The 16,296-nt window shown below is 45.6% G+C and overlaps 1 protein-coding gene across 4 annotated transcripts in view; it reads right to left on the bottom strand.

Moving 5' to 3' along the window:
* LPIN2 (lipin 2) overlaps positions 1-16,296 on the bottom strand; it is an 819,298-nt gene that overhangs the window by 376,102 nt on the left and 426,900 nt on the right. For all 4 annotated transcript variants that reach the window (XM_069620856.1, XM_069620855.1, XM_069620857.1 and 1 more), the window contains one exon: positions 6,892-6,991. In XM_069620856.1, coding sequence (XP_069476957.1) covers positions 6,892-6,991 — 100 coding nt within the window. The remainder of the gene's footprint in view (positions 1-6,891; positions 6,992-16,296) is intronic.

Genomic DNA, 16,296 nt, shown 5'->3' with positions numbered 1-16,296 from the left:
AAGGGTGTATCCTTGCCTCAGCCCTCTAACTTTTTCATACATGATGTGACCGAGGCCTTTCTTCAAGTGTGTTCGGATTCTCCGAAAATGAACGACTTTGCGATCAAGGCTTTGTGGTACGCGGATGACCTGGTTTTGATTTCAAAAACACTGACAGGCCTACAGCATCTCTTGTCTGCACTAAGTGCCTATCTAGATGACAATGAATTAGTCATCCATTTGAAGAAAACTCAGATAGTGTTATATGCTCCAAGGTTAACCAACAGAGCCAAATTGGATTGGAAGATCAAAGATGTGAGCCTGGAGACTGTACAGACCTATCTCTATCTTGGTATACTATTTGATGGAATGCTGCATGTTGACTCACAACTAAAAAGGCTTGTACACAAACTAATCTCAGCCATATCGCAGACACAGTTAATTGTATACAAATACGGCAAATTTTCAATCAAATCTGCTGTGATGTACTGGCGCCAGAAAGTCATGCCAACGATTCTTTATGGTTTAGAGACTAAAAACATAATCTCAGTGTTGTTTTTGAACAAATTAGAGGCGAGATTTTGGAGGGGCGTCCTTCATCTTCCACAATGCATACCAGGACCTTGGATGGAACACGAGTTGGGACTCACCTCATTAGTGGCTGAATATGATTGGCGACTATGTGCCCTATTTCGCAAATGCCTAATCTACACACAAACCGACAACATTTTAGCAATCCTGTCCGCTTATATGCTATCGTCATCACATGCTTTAGTTCGAACCTGGTTAGTATGTATTTTGAAAATGTTGGCGAAGGCGGATGTGACCATTGACATTCTTATCACCAATCCGGATCGAGCCAAGGATAAACTATATAGGTTGGACTGGACTGAAACAAGAACAACATGTCTTACTTACAAGGATTTTCAGGCCTCTGCATTTGAACAAAAAAAACGTAAAGACTTAGAATCATATTTATGTGAGCACCGTTACCACAGCTGAGATCAGTGATTTTACGCTTACGTTTCAATTTGTATTTGACACGAGATGTTTTGGCAAGAAGGAATTTTATCAATGCAAAAGATAATTACTGTAGATATTGCTCTGATATATTTGTTAGAGAAACTTTGAAACATGTAAGTGGAATGCCCGCTCTCATAGATTTGAGAGCAAAGTTTTTCTGGAAGCATATGACTTATTTTGGTATGATGTCTCCAGAAAATAGATGGCCAACCATCCTGGCCACCAAAGTTATGAGCATTCCAGTTGCAACTTTTAAATTTATGAATGCTTTAAATATAAGTGCTGCAAATGACCCTGTGGTTGTCTAGAGCTCCTAAGAAAAACTGTTGCTTTTATGAGGCTATTATGTAACAGCTTACTTAATATGTAATAGACATTGTGGGATGCTCTTTAACAACCTCTGTATAAACTAAATACTTTGATTGTCATCAATGTAAGCACCATTGAACAACTACACATTTGTGTTGAAGACTTTCTGCTTTTATATGGATTGTTATATGTATTTTATATGGACTACATGCTTTATATGTTTCATGTGTTTTAAGGCATTTGTTTTTCCTTTTTATCACTTTCCTTCTCTGCCTCTTGTTTTGTGATGTTGTGTAAATTTGGAAATGTAAATGTTTTGAAAAAGTTGAGTTCACTCAGCTAAATTCAATTAAAAAAAAAAGAAAAAGAAACAATCGTTCCAAAAAGAGAAGTTCAAACTTATACCAAAGGTTGGGTCCTACTGCCAGGAGGCTATGGTTGTTGTAGTGCACCCAAAGGGTAATACCCCAAATCTTTACCTAACATGGATGCAAGACGACATCATGCCGAGCAGAGACTTGATGGTCCGCAGCGTGGCAGTCTTCACTGACAATAGCTGGTGCACTCTCCCCAGAATGGCCGCTACCCTCTCCTCTGAGGGTAGACACCAGCCTGGAGACCGTATCGAGTCTGGCTCCCAGGAACAGCACGTTCTGCAATGGTGTCAAGCAGGACTTTGGATAATTGATGGAGAATCTGAGATCCGTCAGCAGCTGGACGATCGTCTCTTTGTGTCCAACGGCCAAGTCTCGCGAACCAGCCTGGATGAGCCAGTCGTCAAGGTACAGCTACACGTGTATCCTCCGCAGACGCAGATGGGCCGCCACAGGTGCCAGGCACTTCGTGAACACCCTGTGGGCCACCTTCAGGCCGAAGGGGAGTGCACTACGAAGTGTAGGAATTTCTGGTGCTTCTTGCAAATGGGGACGTGGAAGTAGGTGTCCTCCAGATCCAGTGGTATCAAGAAGTCTCCTTCCTCCAGTTGACTGAGCACATGCTGCAACGTGACCAATCTGAATTTTTGGGAATTGCACATTTTGAGATGCTGCAGGTCTAGGATGGGCCTCCAGCCCCTGGTTTTCTTTTTAACTAAAAAGTATCTAGAGTAGACTCCAGAGCCCCGGAGTCGTCGGGGAACCAGCTCTATCGCCCCCTCTTCGCAGCATGGCCCGCACCTCCTCCAAGAGTTGAGGGACGTGCTGTTCCCGCTGGGCCACCGGAGGGATCCTCGGACACTTGTGCTGAAACTCCAGGGTGTGTCTGTGGGCGAGAGCGTCCAGCAGCCATCTGTCGGTGGTGATCTTCCACTCGCTGATGAATCCAGTCAGCCAGCCTCCCACTGGGGTGCATGGGTGGGGGCCCGACATCCTGGCCAGTTCAGTCCTGCTTCGGCGTCCAGCTTTGCGGGAGCACGGCGGCGCTGACCACCTCCACTGTAGGCCTTGGAATGCTCTCCTTAGGCCTCCTGGGTCGTGGACCTGAAGGGCTGGCGGTACAACGGGGAGAAACCTTTTGTCCATCTGTCCGACTTCCCTCTGGAGGAGCGAAAGGATGAGAGGTTTTGCTGAAGAGTGCCCCGGGCTCGGGCTGTCTCTGCATCTGCCTTGATGGCCGCTGCAGGGACTCATCGACGGCCTTCCCAAAGAGAGATTCTCCATCGAATGGCATTTCCAGAACCCTCGCCTGTACCTCCTGGCAAAAATTCATGGCCTTTAGCCAGCCTTGACGACTGGGGCAGACACTGTTCCACATCTGTCGGAACCCTGTATCAGCGATGTCCAGTGGCACTGTGATGGTATGTGCCGAAGCCACCTCCCCCTCCTGGAAGAGGGCAATCGCCTCCATCCTCTTGTCGTCTGGGAGGAAGTCCAGAATCGGGCCCACCTTGTACCACAGTTCCCTGTTGTGCCTGGCCAGGATCACCAGTGCATAGGCCGCCTTGATGGTTGACGCTGCAGTGTAAATAACCTTCCTTCCCATGGTGACCAACTTCTTTCCCTCGCTGTCCGGAGGGGCCAGGGATGACAAGGAAGGGTTCAACAACCTTTTTGTCGCGAAACCACCGAGTCCGGCGATGGTTGCGGCCGTAGCCACCTGGATGCACACTGTACTTTTTTTCCATCTTATCCCACTTGCATGGGCCGTGCCTGGGTTCTTTAAGAGGGCCTGGCCCTCATCCCCAATGTCGTCCAGTAGGGGCACCGCCATGATGATCTTCCTCTAGGCTTGTGCCTCTGGTACAGGAGACCCTCCCTCTTGGTTTCCTCGTGCGTAAGATGGAAGAGTCCGGAGGCATTGGCGACCATGGAATGAAATGACACCACTTAATCCAGTGGGGACGCACTCTGCTGAGGAGACCTGCCAGCTGTGACGATATCGTCGTCTTCGGTCATTGATGTGTCCGTGTCGAGCGGGGAGGGGGGGCAATTGGGGGAGAGGGTGTCGCCCAACACGTGTGTGGAGGATGAAACAGGGGCATTGGATGGCGCTTCCTCTTCTTAGCCAGAGGGTGCTCGGGGGCCGCAGCAATCAGAGTCCGCAGCAACCTTTTTTAGATTTTCGACACTCATGTGTGTAGGGTTGATAGTATGTCTAGGGATACATCCCTCGGCTGCGCCGTCATCATCCTCCACGTCCTTGTGTGCAGGGACTCCAGGTCCTCATCATCTGTGGATGAAACTTCCATGGCCTGGGACTTCTTCGCCCCTCCCTTTTTTCACCCTGAGGGGTCACACCCAGGCTCAGAGATTCATCCTCTTCTCCGGTGTGCCAGCCGGCTTTGCCACAGTCACAATGTTGGCTTCCCTCCTCAGAAGCAGGGACACCTTGGGCGCAGTAGGGGTTACCCTCACAGGGTCAGCTCCTTTCGCCTTTGTGAGAGCGGCCGTGACCAGCTCCATCGTCGACGACGACGACTTCTCCTGTGCCGCCTGGGCCTTCATGGCCAGGTCTGACACCGTTTCCTCAGCCCCAGGCTTCTCGGGCATCTACTGCAGCTTAGCCGGGTTGGCCGATTTCCTCTTTGAGGAGGAGCTCGATCACTAGCTGGCGATGGAGGCAGATGGTGATGTTCATCGTGCCCTGCCCATCGAGGGACACGCTTGCACGGCGACCCCAGTGGAGCTGGACTTGCAGTGCTTGGCCTTGTGTTGGGCCCCCACTGATGGGGCGCCCTCAAAAGACTTAGAAGCCCGCTCCTCGGACCGGCCAGTCCTGCATGAGGCATGACCCTGCCCGGGGCACGGGACAGAGGCCTTGGTGTACAGCCACACCGCCAGTCTACTTTGTCGATCCTTCAGCGTTTTCTTAGAGAAGCCAAGGCAGATCTTGCACTCCCTTGTCGTCCGGGTGAAGACAGTAGAGGCATTGGAGGCGTTTGTCGTAGCCCGCATCTGCTGCAGGGCCTGAAAAGGGATCTTCCTTCCTTCTTCTCCTCCGTCATGGCCTGAGGTACGGAGTAGGCCCGATGGCCTTCTGGAAACCTTGAAGAAACTTCGACAATCCTCGCCCTTGCGGGGCGCTTGAAATTCACCAACAAACAGGTCCCCGCTGTCGGCAGATGGAGAGAAGAGCACACACGCTCTTTCTGACAAAAATAGAAACATTTTTCAGTCGAAAAATGAAAAAACCTAGAAGTAGCTCACATAGCAAAACTCGAGGACTCCCAATACTTAAACATGCGGTAAAAATCTGAAGATGGCTGCCAGAGGAGGGGCTTAGGGAGAGGAGTAGCTGGGGGCAGGATGACCCAGAGTACAGTGATTGGTTTAGAAGAGAAATACAGTTTGTAAGTGAAAGGAAACATTTTTTTTTTTTTACTGAGGATTCCCAGCCTGACGACAGGGAATATTCAAGAGCATGTGAATCCATGCCAGACCCCATGCTGGAGAACTGTAATTACCTTAAAGGGAAAGCCTACCAGTGCAACAATACCTTCAGAGGAAACGCTGAGATCAACAGAATATAGATCTTATAAGAGATCCCCAAAATGGATTTCCAAAGAGGAGAGAGAAGCAATAGCCAATTTGAAGAGACTGATCCAAGAAGTCACAAGAGACTATTTACAGATTATGTATTAAAGCGCATTCGATAGACTGGTACTAGGAGTAACCTCAGGAGTCATTCTCCTCACCTAACTTAGTTTTCATCGTGTTAGGGACCGTAAGGGTAGTTTTGAACAGCTGACTTATTTCTTTGGACGTTCACAACTGATAATGAGCACCTTAGTTAGTGACATAGATGGGGATCACCCATAGTGATGGGAAAGTTAGGCCATATAGTTTTACTTAAAAGAAATATTGTACACCATGTCCTCAGAGAGTCCATGTCCTCCTTTTGACTCACCACAGGGCCTACTCAAGTTAGCTAATGAACCTTAAAAAAATTGAACACAGTAGAGAAGAGAGCAAAGGAGATTGATTAAGGGAACGAGAAAATATAAGGGAAGAGAATTAGGTTTAGACACCGAAACAACTGGAAGAAGCACACTTCACCAAAGTTAAAGTGTTTTGGAGTTCCATAAATCACGCCTTCACACGCTGTACCTTGTCCACAACCCATTCGCTTGCACCAATGAATTACGCTATCTTGCAAAAATAATCTGTAATTAAAATATTCTTCTATAATAAATTATTAATTCACTACAATCTATTGTAATATTACAGGTCACAGATATTACAGGTCACAGAGCTGAAAGTAGAAACGCACAGAAATGAAGAACTTAATACATCAATTAATTTGCTTTAATGTACGATTACATGCTGAAGCTGAAAGGGGTCACACATTAAAGGAAAATGCACACAGAGTATGAACAATCACAGAGCTGACACACACACACACACACACAGACCGACCTACCTACCTACCTGGTAGGCATGAACTACAATTCCAAGATAGTAATTGCGAATATACTGCCTTAGTTAAGATGCAATGGCTCAAATAAAAGGCATACTCCACATCACAGAGGAGTTGGTGGTTTGGATTATACTTGGGAGCCTCATTATATCATTTACCACTTAAATGCAGCACAAAAGCAGAATATCAATGTATCAAGAAGCATAGAAACAAAAACACTTAAAAGCAGCATTCGACAATTGCCTGCACAACTTGCACATTTGCCCAAAATGGCAGAAACTAGTACCAAGCTTTCAACTTGATGCACTCTTAATGCGCCACATAGCAAATTAATTATACAAGGCCTCTCCTACATACTGCTGCAAGATCTTTGGCAGAGAGCTAACGCTCTCTCACCTGACCTAAATGATATAGACCACATTCTGTTTAAGAAAAAGGCATACAAAAGAGCAGGTAGGATCGGTTCACCATAGCCTTCCTGATGGCAAGTACGGATTAATTTGCAAGTCTCCAGAGATGTGAACATGTGCTAGCTATTGGCTAGTGATATTTGACTCTTGGCGATTAAGACATGATATGCTGTGTGTATGTATAGAATTGAGGTTGCAATTGACTTTCTTATGGGTGGCGGCTAGCAGCTGAAATGTTTGCCCTTTACTTCTTACTATTCTGATACAAGCATATTGTACTTCACGATAACCGAATAGTGCTGTTATTCTAAAATACCTTTTCGGAAAATAAAGTGCAGCAACGTTTGGCTCAAGAACCTGTAGATCATCCAAGTAAATGTCATCTGGCCCTTGGTGCTGGCTCCTCTTACGTACACCTGCATGTAATCACAATGAGCAACAGGTTTAATACTATGGTAAATATTGCACCACAAATTATGTTTCAGTAATGTTGTGTTAAGGTTAGAGTGCACAGTAAAGAATCTAACAAATAAGCGTTGCTATATCTTTGACATACAAGCATATTTATTTGTCAATGGAAAGGTTTATTAAGAAAGGCAGCATACATCAACCAAGGTGTGTATAGAAGTGTTCAAAGTACAGCATTGCAGTAAAGAAAAAAAAAAGTAACTGCTTCATAAACTAATCGATACAACACTTCAGAAGTTATAGGAAGAGATTTAACAGAGAGCGACACAAAACAGAGAGGGGAAAAGCAAGAGGGGAAGACAACACCTAGAAAGAGCTGCCGAACAAAATAGTGCAAATGACTAGCCAACGTAGGCTTCCCAAGCTTCAATTAGCCATGAAGGTCACTGAATGAGCCCCACTGAGACAAACACCCTTCTGGGCCAACACAGCATTCAAACAGTACTTTCTCCATCTTAGACTGCAGGAAGGCGACCGCCACCCACAATTTGGCCACCAGCCAAGCATCACATTTCAAGGGTTTTAGGATCACAATACTAGCAACCACAAAAGCATTGACAAACCAGTGTCTGCAAGCCTTTGAATTCTTATTTAGGCGATCACATAGGTTTACCAGAACCCTCATCGGTTCTTGGGGTAGGTCGCTAGTGATTTGATTTTTGAATTTGTAGTGTGCAAATCCGTAAGGAACTAGGCAGAAAACGCATCTAGGCGCAGATGTTAGATCAGGACACGAAACCAGGAATCAATGGATGGAAAATTCAGAAGAAGGAGATCATTGAAAAAGCTATATTTGCAACTTCTTCTGAAATAAGGGCAAGAATCTGTTTTCCGAAGGTTGACAGGCAGCAAATTCCAGGCACGGAAGCCAGTGATGGAAAACATTCTCCACAGTACAAAATACGGGAGGAGGGAATAGTCAAAAAATGTTGACCAGTAGAACGAAGGAAACAAGTTGGGCAATTAATGCATTTAAAGATCAAACAGAGGACCTTGAACAGAATCCTCTGAGGAACTGGCAACCAGTGAAGGTTTCTACAGAACAATGAGATTGAGGTGGGCCTGGGGAGGCTATAAAGAAGTGCAAGTGCAGCATTGTGAGAAACTTGGAGGCATTGCGTTTGGTCGGCTGGAATGCCCAATAACAGGGCATTACAATAATACAGTCTGGAGTTGACCAAGGTCCCCACAACAGCAGAAGGGTCTGGTTCTGCAATAAGGGGCAGGACAGGTCTCAACAAGTTAAGTTGATTAAAAAAAATCGATTCACCTTCACTGACATGTGAGATGCAACTTAAATTCACCTGCCAGATACAGCCTAAAATCTTAACCTTGGTGGAAAAGGTGATCAGAGCATCAAAAAGGGGTGGCAGCGGACCCTGAAAGACCGTCTTTTTTGGGCCAAATACAATAAACTTGGTCTTAGAGGGATTAAGTTTGTTTGTTTGTTTGTTTATTTATTTATATTGCGCACCAGACCCAGAGGTATTCGAGCGTGAAAGCATCAAGAGGGTTGTTAAACTTAGTTACACAGTGGACAGAAATAAGTACAGCTGGGGTTACAATGCTGTATGCATGAAACAACAGTAAGGCAAATAAATATATACAGTAAATCACATGAATATAGAAGTGGAGCACATAAAAATAACGAAGCATTGAGGGCTCATATATACACTAGGTATACAGGCAGATGCAGGTAAGGTAGGGTCAGACATCATGTTCCTTTAGCCAATGGATGAGACTAGATCTGAATTGTGGATAGGGTAGGTCTTCCCTTAAGGCAGGGGGGAGAGAGTTCCAATATTGTGCTGCTTTAACTGGGAAGCTGCTCCCACCGGACTTAGTCAGCTTGAATCTCGGTACTAGGAGGTTAGAGTTGACTTTTCTTAGTGGGCGAGAAGCTGTTTGTCTAGTGAATCTGTCTGTGAGGTATTGTGGGGCTGTGTGGTTAAGACATCTATGCGTCAAGGATGCAGTTTTAAGGAGGATTTTATCTTTTGTGGAAAGACAATTGACGGATCTCCTAAGGTCAGATATATGGGCAGTTTTAGGGAAACTTAAGGCAGCTCTCAAGGCATTGTTCTGAAGAGTCTGAATTTTGGATATGATGTATTTGTTACTGCCTAAGTATAAGGCGTTACAGTAATCCAATTTGGATAAGATTATGGCTTGTGCGAATGTGATGCAGTTGTTTGGTGAGAGGAAGGGCTTGGCTGCTCTGATTAGCTTGCGGGTATAGGGGCCATAGCATTAACTTGTTTACTGAAGGTGAGCGTGGAGTCTATCTAGAATCCAAGTGTTTTAACTACCTTGGCCACAGTAATGTTATCGATTGTGAGGGATGCATAGTTAGGACCTTGTTTTTTGATGTTGGAAGGTGTGCCTAGAATGAGGAGTTCTGTTTTGTCATCATTTAGGCATAGACCGTGAGAGGCCATCCATGCCTGGATGAGGTAAACCCTGTTCACAAAGGCCAAATACTTGTCATAATCTCCCGTCAACGGGATGAGGATCTGTGTATCATCCGCATAATTAGTGTAGGTGATACCTAGACCATTTAGATCATCGAAAAGGGGCTTTGTGAAGATGTTGTACAAGGTGGGTGATACACAGGAGTCTTGGGGTACACCGCATGATATAGGTGCAGGGTCCTCAGCTGCTAGGGGCGAGAAGACTCGCATTGTCCTGGTATCAAAGGAGGACTGGATCCAGGCAACTGCCTCCTGGGAGAAGCAGGCTGCGGAGGCCAGGTGATTGCAAAGTATAGTGTGATCTACCAAATCGAACGCGGCAGAAAGGTCAAGGAGTATTAGGAGTGCTGTCTTACCTTTGTCCCTCAGTGTGTCTATTTGTGCTTTGAGGTCTAGGAGTGCAGTCTCAGTACCATGCTGAGGTCTGAAGCCAGACTGACGAACTCGTAGGAGGTGATTTAGTTCCAGATGGTGCTGGAATTGTAGGTATGCTACTTTATCCAAAACTAAGTAGGAACGGCACAGTAGTTATAGGGCGGTAGTTCGTAGGGATAGAGGGGTCGAGAGTTTGTTTTTTAAGGAGAGGGAGAACCTAGGAGTGTTTCAAGTTGCTAGGTATGGTACCTGATGTGAATGCAGCGTTTATACGTTTTGTGATGAAGGGTGAAAGTTCACGGGCAGCGTCTTTTATAATATGGGCTGGACATGGGTCGCCCTGACAGTTGGATGGTTTAATGGTGAGGATGACTTTCTCAACTTCTTTGGTGGATACTTTGCGAAAGTGGAAACTGGGGGTTGGTGGTATGGGTGGAGTTGTGGTGTAATGCAGTAGTGGTAGGAGGTTTGTGGTAGTCTTAGGGGTGGTACCATTGAGGTCAGTAATGGTATCTTTTTTATTGTTAATCTTCTCCTGGGGCATTGTAATCTTGTTGGCCAAGGCATTTTGTATACTCATGCACCAGTTTTTATCCTTCAGACAGGTGTCAGGAATTTGAATGGAGGATTCTACTTCTTTAAGAATGGCGAATAATTGTTTAGTATTAGATTTAGCTTGAGAAATTCAGAGGTTGTAGGAGGTTTGTTTGGCTGAGATAATTTCTTTTTTGTAAAGAGTGGAGAGTTTATTCAGATTGTTTTTGTTGAGGTCTGAGGGGTCTGCTCTTAGACGTTTCTCTTGTCTGATAGCTTTCAAATGAGGTGTAAACCAGGTGTTCAGATGTTGGCGGGGCTTGCTCTTTCTAACCTTCAGCGGTGCAATGATGTCTAGAGATTCTAGCATTGCTTCGTTGTACAGTTCTACCATGGTAGCTGGGTCAGTCTGGTCTGAGATGGAATTTAGTGTAGGGAGGATGAGGGGGATGAGATTTTCAGGCGTAATATTTCTTTTGTTTCTGGTGGGCGCAGCAGGAGCTATCTTGCTGGTGTTTGTGGGTGATGTGACTTCTAGGGTGAAGGAGATCAGGTAGTGGTAGACCAAGACTGAGGCGTTACAGAGGTAATGGAGGTTGGGCAGTTGTGTTCAGCAATCCAATCAAGGGTCCTTCCTTTAATATGCGTCGGTTCTGTGATCTTTTGGGTGAATCCTAGTTCTTCGAGGGAGTTATTAATTTGTAGAGCATTAGGGTCTAGTGGGTCACTAAATCCGAGATTGAAGTCTCCTAGTAGAAGGCATTGTGAAGAATTTTAGGTTGTCAGATAGTAAGTTCGTAAGGTCTTCCTCAAAGGAGCCTAGAGGGCCTGGTGGTCGGTATATCAAATGAATGGTGATAGTTTGGTTGTTGGCGATGGTGAGTTTGGCTGTGAGAGAGTCACAGGAGTTTGTATTATGGGGTGTGGAGAGTCTTAGCGTTAGGTTGTTCTTAGCAATTATAGCGAGGCCTCCACCTCTGCAAGTGGTGCGAGCCAGTCTTATAAGAGTATAGTTGTCTGGAATGGCTAGCATAATTGCTGGGCCAGCTGCAGGGTGAAGCCAGGATTCGGTAATGGCCAGGAAGTCTATGTTTTGATTTTGGATTATATCTGCTATATCTATGGCATGGGCTACCATAGAGCAGGCATTTATTAATGCGCCTTTTATGCCTGTTTGGGGGGGATGGCGACTGATCTTTGGGTTTACAGTCCGAGGAGGAAGTGGGATCTCTAAAGATTCTACAGTTAAGCTGAAGTGGGTGTTAGCGTTGTTGTCCTTGTGGCGTGGGATGTTATTGGTAGGCAGGGTGATCCTTGGGCGATTAGTGGTGGGGTAGGCATTAGTTAGTGGATCATAGATTCTTGGGAGTCTGGCTCGAAGTTTAAGGTTTCTCTGTTGGAGACTACAAGGTTTGGTGGCCATATCGACAATCTCAAAGGGTACACTTACATGTGATAGGTGGTTTTGTGGCTGGGACATGTTGAAGTCTTGTAGGGTGATTAAGTTGAGGATAGTTCTAAGTAGAACAGTGTAGAATGGCAGCAAATACATGGTATGTCTGTATGGGTGGCTAGAGTGCCAGGAGGCTCTGGCTAGGCAGAACTAAAGATGCCAATCAGGGCCAGCAGTGAAGGCGAATACCAAATGTTATGTTGGCTCGTGCTAAAGCAGGTTCTCACAATCTAGATGCGGCTTGGCTACTATAGGCAGAGATAGGTAGGCAGTGGCAAGTTGCTGAGACAGATTCAAAATCAGTCTAAATGCAACTTTGCTATTGTAGTCAAGAATAGATTGGTAATAGCTGCTTACATACAGTCTAGTTGCGACTTTAGCTACTATAGGCAAAAGTGGTTGGCAATGGCTAGTTACTAAAACAGATGCAAAAACAATCTAAATGCAACTTTGCTATTGTAGTCAAGAATAGATTGGTAGTAGCTGTTTACACACAGTCTAGATGCAACTTTACTAGTATGGGCAGGATTGGGATGACAGTGGATAGTAAGTAGGGCACACAATTAGGTTTGACTTTGCCACCTTAGGCAAAAATAGAAAAATAGGTTAGTGGCAGGTTGCTGGAGCAGAAGCAAAGAACAGTGAGTGCGACTTTGCTAGTGTGGGCCAGAGTAGATCAGCACAGGCAATCTGTTAGGCAGTCATGCATGTTGCAAAGACAGTTTCGCATAATCTAGAATAAAATTTGCTAATGTGAGCATAGGTACTCTAGGCAGGTAGGCAGAGGCGCATTGCAGACGTTCATGCAGGTAATCACGCATACACTCTATGTGCAACTCTGCTGCAGAGGTTGCTGGGCTGGGTTTGCATGGGAATGTCTCTCAGGCGAGTTTTAAACGCTGCGAGCAATTTGTGGTTGTAGGAGGCTCGGTATTACGGTGGCGCAGTTGGAGCACGAATGCAGACAAGAAGATGTTCAGTAGCTTACAGCTTGAAGCGGTTTAGTGGGTATGTGGCTGGTGCTGCGCAGGGGAGGGTTGGGCTTCCTTACCGGTGGTGGAGAGGGAGGCGCTTAAGGGATTGTAGTTACAGGATCTAAGATCTAACTCCAAGTTGGAACTTATTTTTGAGCATGCAATTTTTTTTTTGTGAGTGCATGCTAGGACCTGATTGATAGCTTCCAGTCACAGCTCCAGATAAGATTTGGAAGTGGGAGTATTTTACTCACTATTTTTTTAAAGCGAGTCAAAACATGTTAACTCAGAAATGTTTTTGAAATAATGATTTCTTTGCACCAGTTTATTCATGCACATTAAAAGATACATGTTTACTTCTTCAGACCAGGCAGTAATAATGGTAGTTTCTTACTGCAGGACTACGTGCACTACTGGTCCAAATACATCCATGGAGCTGTGTCGGGTGAGAGCAAGGGCATAAGGTTCTACCTGTTTGTTTCCCATTTTCTTGTTAGGATTATTTGTACTCCCCATTTTTATTTTTGGGAGCATTTGCCTATTTTTAGAGAGTAAAAGGGACTAATACACCCCTTATCTGTAGGGCTGGTTCTGGTGGATTCTTGAGCCTAACAGATGTGCGTGCCATCGTTGTAGGAATGATAGCTTAGGTCAAACTCACAAAAAAGGGTTAACTGAGGCCGAACATGAATGTTAAACAAGAAGGGGGAAAGAGAAGGACCTCGTGGTACGCCACAAAGAACAGGCAAGGAGTCAGTATAGTATTTTCACATTTTGACCTGCTGGGTCCGATTTGATAGAAAATGACTCCTCAAACATCCGGGCCACCTTAGACAATTGAAAAGTGAGAATGTCAAAGTCGACTGTCGAATGCTGCAGACAAGTCAAGTATGACCAGCATGCTTAAATCCCCTACATCAGCGACCCTGAGGATACGGAGCATCAAATTAATAATTTTCAACACATCAAGCCAAAATTGCCCGAACCTTGAGCAAGTCTGCAACATGGTGTGCAGAGACCCCTCTATTGTCTTACAATTACCGCAAATACCATTGCTGCGGAGACCTAGACTGTGCATCCAAAACAGAGATCAATAACTCTTACACATGATCTGATCAATATACTTCACAGATGCACAGTGGAGGGGGGCCAAAGCCTGCTTCCTCTCCCCAACTTAAAGCAGTTCATAAACAGTACTTTAGTCAAAAAGATCCTTCTTGCAGCATAGTACAGAGTTACAAAGGCCTTAAACCAGCTCCCAAACCTGAACATCCTCAGAGTGTATTTCAGGTAGACTCAACCTAACTTATTGAAAGCTTTCTAAGGATCCATGCATATTGCTGCTGAAGGAGACAGGTGCTCCCTATAAACACGGTTATGTTGTGATTCTATCCGGGTGAAGCACCTTTCCAATGGAACACAGTGGCACAATCTAGAAGAGAATGTTATGCTGTGAAAAGGGGAAGCTGATGGAGACCAAGGCAGCAGCTTGCAACGCTGGGGGTTTTGCTCTAAGGATCTTATCAATAAACTATTGATGTGCCTGTCCAAACCGAGTGTAGACCACATAATTTCACTGGCAACGAGGATGTTAATAGCCTGAGAGTACAGCGACTTCCAGCAAATCACCGACTTACCTGGGGCACCGCAGCACTTTCAATCTTTCCTGCTGAGCTGCCGATAGATGAAGTAGCAGCCTGCCCGCTGCAGCAAAAGGCACCTGGGATAAGGTGCGGTCTCCACGCCCAGTGGGAAGGCCTCGAATGATGAAGGAGACCGGCATATGCCCAGAAGAAAGGAGAGGAAATAAGTCCTGCCCGTGCCGCCACGCACGTAGCCCACATCGGTCCCACCTCCTGATAGGACTAGCAGCAGTCAGGAAGGGGAGGAAATCTGGGCCATGCGTGCTTCCTTATCGTCCCAAGCAAAAGACTGCCAGTACGCGATGACGTGCGCGAGGTTGCTTGCAGCCTACACAGCAACCATTGCGTGTGATTAGAGGAAGGGATCTTCGCAGCCGGATAGCAAAGTTTGCTGTTGCCAGGAAACTGCATGTCATAACAATGGAGCTGATCCAGCACGGAGGGATAGGACAACAAGGGAAGAGCTGTGTATGCTGAAGGAAGGCAAACGGGGCAGAGAAACACATCTTTGTGTTAATGTGAGACTAAGTCCCAATGTGAAAGGTCTGTAAAGACTTAAAGGAGGGTGGAACAAACAACACAAAAAAGAGTGAAAGGAGAAGAGAAGAGAGTTGTTTTTTTTCTTCCCTTCAACAAGGCCGTGTTGTACTCTGGAATACAATGGCAATGTCAGGTGTTCCGGGAACTGCAGCATTCATGCCGGCCCTAGGACCGGCCAGAATCAAATGGGCCCCATGGAAAAAGGGGTTTCTTCATTATGTGAGGGCAGCTTGTGGAAACACCATTTCAACGGACTGGAATGTGTCACTACAAATGCACTTTCTGTGTTAAAGGGCAACGAATATATGAGACACTATCGGATCCATCAGAATTGGATGAAAAGGGAGGTTCAAATGAATTTGATGCAGCTTTGCATTAACTTGACATACATTTAAATCTTAAAACCAGCACCATCCTTGAAAGGTACAATTTTGGTACAAGGGCACAAGAAGAAGGGGAAACGGAAGAACACCTAACTGCTCTGGTCATTTATCCCTCACCTGTACATTTTGGTGAAAAACTGGAAGAGCATATTAGGGATCAGTTTATGATTCATTGCTGCAACGACAAAATAAGAGAAGAGCAGTGGCTCAAAGACGAGCCTAATCTGGATGAAGTGGTGACAATTGGCAAAGGAGTAGAGCACTCAATGGCATGCGTGGCTAAACTAAATAAAAAGGAGACTAAATGTCCTCCTGGTGAGATTTTGAGAGTGGGAGAGCAAGCAAAAGATATTGGTAAAGGAAAGAAAAAAAAGTATAAGTTACTCACTGTAGTGACTAATGTACTCTTAAGTCCATAGTCCCCTTTCCTCCATACTGTATGGGCGTCCCTTCCAAGGGACGTGAGACGGAACCTTTTTCACCAGACAAAATCTTCTTCCCCTTTAAATTTAGAGGCGCGCGGGGGTGCGGCCCAGGGAGCATGCGCAGCCCTGACTCCGCCATACGGCACCACACCTCAGTCCCCATTGACGCGTCAACAATAGATTTTACATTGCCTAATGAGACAAGTATTATTAGGGGGGAGGTTGGTGGGACGTATGGAGGAAAGGGGACTATGGACTAAGGGTACGTTAGTCACTACGGTGAGTAATTTATAATTACTCTTACGTCCTGTCCCCTTTCCTCCATACTGCATGGGCGATTAAAACTGATTGTAGCCCCAGTGTCCAGGAACGCAAGGTTCAAACAGGCCCAGTTGTACGTGACACACAGGGCGTACCTCACACCTAAGAGGATGAAAGTGATACGCGGAGGTGAC

This window comes from Ambystoma mexicanum, chromosome 5q, assembly GCF_040938575.1.
Source record: "Ambystoma mexicanum isolate Mex_15411 chromosome 5q, UKY_AmexF1_1, whole genome shotgun sequence".
Lineage (NCBI taxonomy): Eukaryota > Metazoa > Chordata > Amphibia > Caudata > Ambystomatidae > Ambystoma > Ambystoma mexicanum.
This window is presented reverse-complemented; position numbering and strand designations above follow the sequence as displayed.